General features: G+C 38.9%; 1 protein-coding gene across 1 annotated transcript in view; it reads right to left on the bottom strand.

Moving 5' to 3' along the window:
* LOC137615942 (octapeptide-repeat protein T2-like) overlaps positions 1-10,000 on the bottom strand; it is a 92,615-nt gene that overhangs the window by 11,773 nt on the left and 70,842 nt on the right. Inside the window, exon 9 of the mRNA XM_068345626.1 lies at positions 690-766. Coding sequence (XP_068201727.1) covers positions 690-766 — 77 coding nt within the window. The remainder of the gene's footprint in view (positions 1-689; positions 767-10,000) is intronic.

Raw genomic sequence — 10,000 nt, 5'->3', positions numbered from 1 at the left:
TATATATATATATATATATATATATATATATATAGAGAGAGAGAGAGAGAGAGAGAGAGAGAGAGAGAGAGAGAGAGAGAGAGAGAGCGATACATTTATATATAGATATATATTTATATATCAATATACATTTATATATAGATATATATTTATATATATATAGGTCTATAATATATATATATATATATATATATATATATATATATATATATATATATATATAGATATATATATATTTATATATAAATATATATAGATATATATATTTATATATAAATATATATAGATATATATATCTATATACACACACACACACACATATATATATATATATATATATATATATATATATATATATATATATATATATATATAGATAGATAGATAGATAGATAGATAGATATATATCTATATATATAAATATTTATATCTATATATATAGATAGATAGATAGATAGTTTAAATGCATATACTTATTATTTATTGTAGTTAGTATTGTATCTTTTAGAAGGAAATTGGAAATATTTTGATAATTTGCAAATGTCTTTTTTATAAAATATCACGAGCATCATGAGGTTTTTCTGATATTTTACTACGATAAATAAACGTGGCGTGGTTTTTCCTTAGACTTTTAACGATATGCAAATAAAATTATATACTGTATTTCGTTCCGAATCTAACGATAAAACTCTCTCTCTCTCTCTCTCTCTCTCTCTCTCTCTCTCTCTCTCTCTCTCTCTCTCTCTCTCTCTCTCTCTCTCTCTGCCTGCATGAGGAGGAAAATAAGTCGTGATATCATAATAGACTTTCATTATCATTAATGAATCCATTTCATGGTTGGACTCATTCCAATTCATTCCAATTATATCATCTCCAAGATCCTATGGTAACTAACCCACCTCCTCCCCACAATTGTCTTCCCCTCTCCCAACCTCCTCCCCTACCCCAGAACCACCTCCCCCGAATTGTCTTCCAACCCCTTACCCAACCCCGTACCCCAGAACCCAACCGCAATCTATCTTTCTCGAACCTGATGATTTAGGCGAGATTATTTTCTCGGGAGGAGTAAACTCTGATTTAACCCAGATTCAAATTATATGCGAATCTTTCCGCCAAAACTGTCACAAGCATTTGCATAAGTCGATCCATATACATCATATGACTTAGATATTTAAGTCGTGTATCTTTCGGTTCTTAGAAAGCCAATGGGGATAAAGTTGCCATCTATACACCCTTTCCTGTAGAGTTTAAAGGTTTAAAGGCAGTACATGAATGGCAGAGGCAAAGGACAGTGACCATGCCCTAGACTAACTATATATACATGTGATCAGCGCCCAAGGCCACTCTCCACTCCACCCAAGCTAAGACGAGGGAGAGCCGGGCAATGGCAGTTAATGTGTAGGCAAGTATACCTATAGGCACCCCAATACCATCATACTTAGCTCATGAGGATGGTAATATTGCAGACATTACAAGAAACTAGCAAGCTTGAGCGGGTCTCGAACCCCAGTCCAACGATCGCCAAGCTGTGTCGTTTTCAATTGGCAACCACAATGTCTTTATTTAGCTACCGGGTCGTAGCTAGGTTAACTTGTGAGAAGGAGAGGGATATAAGAATGCTCACAGTATAGGAGGCTTTACTGATATCGAAGAGAACATGAATAGTGATTCTATGGAAATAATAGTACTAAAGATATTCTTTGACAGCCGAGAACTTAAATTTCTTAAGGTCCTACAACCATCAAATGGACGACTGTACTGGAACAGTGCTATCCATGTTTATATATACTGAAATTGAAAAAAAAAAAAAAAAAAAAAAAAAAAAAAAACTTTTTCGTTTAAAGCAGCACTAAGAGAGAAAAATGTAATAGGTGTAACTTGCAAGCTCTAGAACCATGGTCTATTTACTCATTGTAACATTTTGCTATTACTATGATTTTAAGATATTTAAGTACATAGAAAATTAACATTTTGCTTTTACAATTTTTTTTAAATATTTATGTATATAAAAAATAACATTTTGCTTTTACAACTTTTTAAAAATATTTATGTATATAAAAAATAACATTTTGCTATTACTATGTTTTCGAGATATTTAGGTATATAAAAAAGTAACATTTTTATATCACTGTCTTTGAGATATCTAGGTACATAAAAAAGTAGATTTTTGCTATTACTAAGGTTTTGAGATATCAAGATACATAACAAAGTAACATTTTGCTATCACCACATTTTTTTTTAGATATCTTGATACATAACTATGTAACATTTTGGTACTATTATGTTTTTGAGATATCTAGATTCATAACAAAATAACACTATGATCACATCTATCATTTTTGTCTAAAATAGGAAACAAATAGTTCTGACCTTGTAGAGGCAAATCAAGAATTGTAGAGGAAAATATAGATATAGAAACTAATTCTTCAATTTCTTTATGAAGAGATTGAAAGATATTGAAAATTGCCTTTGAACGCTAAACTTTGACCACATACTCGACAAATAGTATGTAAACAACAGCTGTTAAGACATGGGTTAGCAGGAGATAAATGCTTAGGAGAAGGTAAATACTATATTAAAGAGTTTTAATTCTTAGAACAAAAATACTATAACTTGGTAAACATTGAAGAGAATAATAGAATCAGTGATGTAAAAAAGGTAAAGTAATTATTTGATACACGCCGAAGAAGTAAAGAAGAAAAAAGAGAGACCCAGCTGTTGTGAGAAAGGCACCATCTGTCAAGAAGGTGGTTTATGGGACATATGGCAGTTGTAAGGAAAGACTGAAGAGAGATTGAATGGAGTAAATCACAGTCCGGAAGCGTTTGTTACATGACCTCACATAATGGTGAGGAAGTAAATAAAAAGAAAGTCGACGGAAAACTTCCCGTAGGGAACCTCTTTAAACCTCGTCTTCGAAGCTATAATAAAGGGTTTAAGACATCCTCGGTCTTTATGGACATAGTTTGGACGTAGTTTCAGGTTCTGAGTCCAGCTAACAGTGTTCCTTTAGTGTTTAATGGGTTGTCTCCTGTTGACATACGTTCGATCGTATAAAAAAAAAAAATAATAAGATACAGTTGGACACAGAAATTCATAGCACACCTCATTCTGAGGAAAGGCACTTTGCCACACCCTTACTGTACGGCTAGTAAGCAAACAGATACAGTACAGAGAGATGGCAGGGGTGGTGGGTGAAGCTACACACAGGAAGTTAGCGCGCACTTCAAGGGTTGTGCTGGTTTATTAGAAACTTCTCTGGCTGGCAATCTGCCGGACTGGTGTTTGTCCCGAAAAAGGTCCATAGTTTCTGCCTGTCAATCAGCCAGACTGAGGTTCTAGTCCCGCTCAAACTTGATAGTTTCTTGTAGTGTCTGTATTTGGAATCTGTGAAAATGGATAAGCCATTATGGTGTCTTATTGGAAATTCTCATGTCTGGTTATCTGCTGGAATGGTATTATGGACTCCCTCAAGCTCAATAGTTTGTCTGGCAATCTGCTGGGCTTGGGTTCCAGTCCTGGTCAAGCTCGATAGTTTTTTGTAGTGCCTGTATTCCGAAATCTATCTGAAAATAGATAAACCATTGAGATAGCCTATTGGGAATAACCCTTCCTGGCAATCTGCCGGACTGGGGTTTCAGTTCCGCTCAGGCTCGATAAGTTCTTGTAGTGTCTGCAACCTCACCATCCTTGTCAGCTAAGGATGGGGTGTTAGGGGTAGCCTATAGGTCTACCTGTATATATATATATATATATATATATATATATATATATATATATATATGTGTGTGTGTGTGTGTGTGTATATATATATATATATCTATGTATATGTGTGTATATATATCTATGTATATATATATATATATATATATATATATATATATATATATATATATATATATATATATGTATGTATGTATGTATATATAGTCAGTCTCTAGTGCATTGTCCTGCTAGCTAAGACATTGCTTCTGCCATTCTTGAGTGGCTTTTAAAAGCTTTGAATATGTGTAAAAACACCGAAATAAATCGTTTGTTATTGCTTTCATTTGGAATGAATCTAAAAATGGATAAATCATATGCAGTCCATCGAATCTTTCTGTATTTCTTCTTAATTATCAAGCATATTTCATTTTCTTCAACGCCTTTTCAAAGAGAGTAAAGCTATAAATAAAATTAATGTCTTGGATTTTGTTTCATTGTATCATATGTTCGGTTTATAATGCAAATAAAGGTTTCCATTTTACAATTTTATTATAAATACATACCAATTTCCACGCACATTTGAAAGAGCAGTGGGTGTAGTTATAACATTTATATTAGCTATGTGGTATCGTCAGCTACTCGTAATCTGACGGTTCTGAGTTCAAAAGGCACTGACGGCTTGATATATTTCTTTGATAAATTCAACTTTACTATCCATGTGAGCTTTGGATATTGTGTGTGGAGCTTGATTGGGAGAAGGCCTTGTGTACTGTGCGAGGTGCCATAGCCGTAACTAAGAGACGAGATGAATGCAAATAAACTCGGTCAAACAGACATTGAGTTTATATACAAGAACTTGCGAGCAAGAACGTCACAAATTCAAACAAAATCAAACCTGAGCTAGCAAGCATACACAGGTTAGTTTATTAACAGTGCAGGGAAGAGCGAATGATAAGATAAAAAACAAAACCGCTACTGTGTAGGAGCATGTATGAAAAATATGTGGTAAATAGCTCCCCCCCCCCCTAATTGTGACATACATGTGAAATAGGGCACCCTGCTCTGGAGAGGCGTACTGTAGATAGGTCATCTGACTGGAGACATGCAGGTTTTAGGCGATCAATGGAGACCCAGTCGTCTTTGCCACGAATGGTAATTAAGTAAGCCTGTGGCATACAACGGATTATGGGGAAAGGGCCCATGAAATGGGGCATCAGCGGTGGCTTGCTAGTGTCGTTGCACAGGAAAACATGCATTGCTGAATGCACATCTGTTGGTATGTGTTGCTTCACTAGAGGCTTGTAAATTTTCACACTACGTGACACAGGCGGTAAAGATTATCAGAGGAGGTTGTAGACAGAAAAAAAATCCGGCACGGCCGGCCAACGGGTCGCCCTACACCATTTCAATAGCCGAGACATCCAAGACATCTTTAGGAGTGGTTCTTAGTCCCAGAGTACCCAATGAAACTGAGTACACCAGTTGGAGTCATTGCAGCGAGACATAAAAGCTGCGGTGAGGATGCGATGAAAACTTTCAGCCATTCCGTTGACAGCAGGTTTGTTGGCGGTTGTCTGATGTAGGGTGATGCCCAGGAGATTCGCTAATGATGTTCCCAAATGTGAGGGGAAAGGGTGTGGCATGCACAATGTTCTTCAGAATAGACAGTTCTCAATAATTGGAAACAGGCTAAGTAGACAACTATTGCATCGTAAATGGAACAATTTATTTGTGTCGTAGCTTATTTGACATAAATGAGCATGGACATTCTTGAAATAAGTTTCTTCAATCACATAATTATCTGATCTAGGAATTACTCGTTTCAAATCAAGTTACTTTGATGCTCTTAATTTCTCATAAGGTGTAAAAAAATTGAATAATTTTAGTTTATCAGGACACACAAGGAGAGAAAGGGTACTGAGGGAATGGCAATGTTAAACAAATTACTAAGATACGAATAGGTAGATTTTGATCGGCTTGCCGAGTGTCAACTCCATCCATGTTTGTAGGAATTCTATCATGTCTGTGGGCCTACTGAATACTGCCTACTGGCCTACTTGTCTTAAGGGGCTGCTCATTCATGGGGGTCTGTGTGGGCCTCCCTGGACTCTAGGTAGCAGTGGGGGGTGAGGCAACCACATCTGGCTGTCACGTCCCCGTCCATCCTCTCGCTCTGGCTGTATCTGTGGACATACAAACGGACTTAGACTGGCTTTTTTTTTTTTTTTTGCGTATTCAGCTTTCTGATGGCACCTGTAGTTTGAAAATAGTTTCCCTTGGTTGAAGTGGCTGGATCACAGGTTACACACCTTGGGACCTGCTTCCTAACAATTTTTACTACATTTTAATGGTTAAACCATCATTAAAATTGCTTCAAGTGATATCCCTGTTAGAAGTAATATGCTCAGGAATATCGAATCTTGTTATCCACCCTGAGAGTAAGGCAGATGTACAGGAGGCGGATATTGCAGTTTCCATGGGAATGGCTTTGGGCCAACAAGTGGAGCAGTCAATGATGGTAAACAGGTAACGACATCCTTGTGATGTGGGTAGGTTACCTACTATGTCGACGTGAATGGGATTAAAACGACACTGAGATTGGGGAAAGGTGCCCACTCTTGAATCCGTGTGTAAATATAATTTTGAGGTTTGCCATGAAGTACAGATGGGAACCCAATCCTTAGCATCATTTGTAATACCATGCCAAATGAACTTCGTCTCCAGTAGCTGGGCAGTAGATCAATAAGAGAGATGTTCAAGGCTATGAATGAAATTAAACACCTATCAGGTCATAGGAGCAGGTATCCATGGTCGTGGTCTACCAGCACTGACGTCACAGAGTAGGGCGGCATTGGTGTCATCGAGGGAGACGTCTTCCCTATGGATGGATGTCCAGGATGTCCTACATGCTTGGTACACTTGATCTTCTTGTTTGGCTTCGGCTAAGGCATTATAATCCAATCCCCGGGGAATGGCAGCCAATATTTTTCTTGACAAGGCATCAGCAGTAGGATTCATTTTCCCAGGGATGTGTTGAAGGGTGCATTTTATATTCAGCCATGACATTGAGATGTCAATGTTCATGAGAGCACCAGACATCAGACTGTCGAGTGATAGCATGCATCAGAGGCATGTTGTCCATGTGAAGGACGAACGGCGTACCTTCTAATTAGTGGCGAAAGTGATTGACAGCCAAGTGCACCACCAGCAATTCACGAGCTAAGGTAGGGTAGCCAGATCCCACTTAGGACAGTTTTCTACTGGGGAAGACCAATGGTGGTGTGAGCCATTGACCACCTGCTCGAATACTGCACCAATAGAGACGTGGCTGACATAGGTGGAAAAAAGGAGAAGGGCATGTGCGCAGGAAAAGTGAGAGCAGCAGCTATCGATAAGGACATTCTTTGCATTACAGCAGGCCGCTTTTTGAAGGGGACCTCACTTCATGTCTTTTGGCTTCACTTTGAGGGAGACATAGATGGGGCGAGAGTGCCCTTGATGGCTGGCAGAAAACTGTAATAATAATTGATCATGCCCAAGAATTCTCGTAGTGTTTTGACGGTCGAAGGCATGGAGAAGTTCTGAAAGGCTGCTTGCTACTTTCTCAGGAAGGGGGTGGACTTGCTCAGGAGTGATGTGGTGCCCTAAGAACGATATTTCCTTGGCGCCAAAGGTACACTTGTTGTACTGGACTGTAAGGCCATTCTGTTGTAGGCTGTCAAGCATGATGTGTAGGTAATGGAGGTGTTCCTCTTTAAATTTAGAGAACACACATATGTAATGCAAATAACATACTCACAGGAATAATTGAAGATGTATACACCGAAGTAGGTGGTGATGGAAGTCTTAGGGATGTCTTCTGGGTTTATCGAGCATGGAGAAAATCTTCGCTTTGTGCAAGTAGGAGGTCATATCAGCTATGTTTGGGAAGGGGTAGTGATCTGGTTCTGTTTGCATGTTCAAATGCCTATAATCCCTACATAGACAAAGGGAGCCATCTTTCTTCAGGACTATATGTAAGGGTGACGATCAGACCATGGGCTGGAGGCATTTTGGCAAAGGCTCATTTGCTGAAAAGAAAGTTTCAGCAAACGTTTGTTTGGCAGCTGCCAAACAATCTGGTATCAGATGCCTGAATCTGGCAAACACTGGGGACCCCATCATCTTGACATGGTGATGAATACCATGTTTGGCGAGAAACGTGGGCGTTTGGCAAAGTTTTGTGTATAAGGCTTCTGGGTACGACGTGAGAAGGTAGGAGTAGGCATCCGTGGATACACTGATTTGGAAAGAGAGGTTGAAAGGGGTGGGTTGCTTGAAATGTCAACGAGTAAGAGTCCGGGTTGTCTAATCGGCGGTGAGCAACATTAACTAGTAGGTGGAAATGGGAGAGGATATGTGCACTGAGGATTGTCAATGTTATGTCAGCAACGAGAAACTTCCATTGATATTTTGGGCTTCCAAACGATAATGTGAAGGTCTCCAACCCATGGACGAGGATTGTAGATCCACTGGTAGCTGCCAGGCAGACGTCGGCAGACTTAGACAGATAATATCCTGGAGAGGAGCCTTGGTAGGAGAGAGCTGCAAGTACCAGTGTATACCATAAATCATACATCCGTACCTGCATCATGTGAAAAAAAAAATTGGCCCGTGACAACTGTTTGCTGTGGAGTGGTAGTAGCACAACTGTGGCAAATGGGCTATGGAGATCATTGGTTGGGGCATGAGCGAGTGTTGACATATGTGGGTGGTGGGCGGCTTTATCACCACTCTGATATATCATGGGGTGGGTGTCTGTGTCCTACCGCATTCACGTCAGCTTCGGTCGATGTTGAGTAGTTGTCCTCTTTATCAGGAGTGGAGGCGTTGTTGGAGGTCTTGAATGTGGTGAAGTGGCTGTCCATATGGGGTCAACTTTGGTCATCAGGTCTTTAATGGGCAAGGTATCGATATCGGGGATGGCAGTGCCTACAGGTTTGGGTAGGCATCTTACCCAAAGGACATGAAGTTAGTTCTCCTGCTCTGCTGCAGGTTACAGGTAAGCGATACAGGTCATTTACCTGAGAGCGAGTGAAGCATTCTGGTCCTCCGATGGTTTTTAAGAGAACTGAAAAAGTTTGGCTATACCAGTGGATGCCAATAGTGAGTACTGCTCCAGGAGGTATATTTTGAAAGTGTCTTACGCTATTGGGGAGTCCCATTTGTTGCAAAGGCAATCTGAGATTTCCGGGAAAGTGTCCTCGGGGATTGCTGCACGAACATAGTCTGCTTTGGTGCCTGAGCGACTTACGCCGTTAATGCGGAACTGGACCTTGGTGTGCTGAAATCAGCCGAATGCCTCTGTACCAGCGGAGGACGGTAGTTTCAGGAGTGTGGCACTGATAGTCAAGGCAGCATCATCAAAAAGTAGGACACAACAATGAAGAGGGGAGATGGCAGGTAGCTAGACACTCCAGTGGTCACCAATGTGCAAGGTACCATTTGCTGATAATTGAGAGGCGAGGTGAATGCAACTAAACCTTATGAAACAAACAGAGTTTATATACTGTACAAGGATTTGCGAGCAAGAACGTCACAAATATTCTAACAAAGGTAAACATGATCTGGCATGCTTACACAGGTTGGTCCATCAACAGTGCAGGGAAGAGCGAGTGATAGGGTAAAAAAAAAAAGAAAAAAAAAACGTCACTGTTTACGAGCGTGTAAGAAACACATGCGGTACAGTACTAAACATATATGTCCGAACTTTAGGGGTAATGTTTTACATTGTGATGACCTGCCTACGTCATCTGATATTCATTCCGGGCATTGTGAATTTTAGATGCGAATAGCAAACTTGAAGTAAAAGCCCTTGATATAAATTGTAATTATGTAATATTTGTCTGATAAAAAAGAATATTAGTTTAATTTTTCAATGATGAAAGTTATGAAAGATAGGCTACCTAAATTTAGGAAATGATAGAATAACATATTTTATTGTACCTTATTCAAGTGAAGAGAGCATATGGATGATTTAAAAATTTTCGAGCAATCAATAAAGAAAGACCATGGAACTATTTTTTTTTTTCAATTAAGCGGAAGAGTTTTTGAATTGGAATCAGGGAAGCATATGACATTGTTATTGTTACCGGGGTTGTAAAAACATCTATGAATATCAGGGAGAGTATTGTGTTTATATGAAGTGGCTGTTAACATATGAGAGGTGTTTTAGTACAATGAAAGAAAATTTTCACAATTGGTGTTGTAAAATCAATGAATGATTAATATGAAATTGGGTAATAGAAAATAAAAT

The sequence above is a fragment of the Palaemon carinicauda genome, chromosome 22 (assembly GCF_036898095.1).
Source record: "Palaemon carinicauda isolate YSFRI2023 chromosome 22, ASM3689809v2, whole genome shotgun sequence".
NCBI classification, from domain to species: domain Eukaryota; kingdom Metazoa; phylum Arthropoda; class Malacostraca; order Decapoda; family Palaemonidae; genus Palaemon; species Palaemon carinicauda.
The sequence above is the reverse complement of the archived record's forward strand: the minus strand, read 5'-3'. Positions and strand labels throughout refer to the sequence as shown.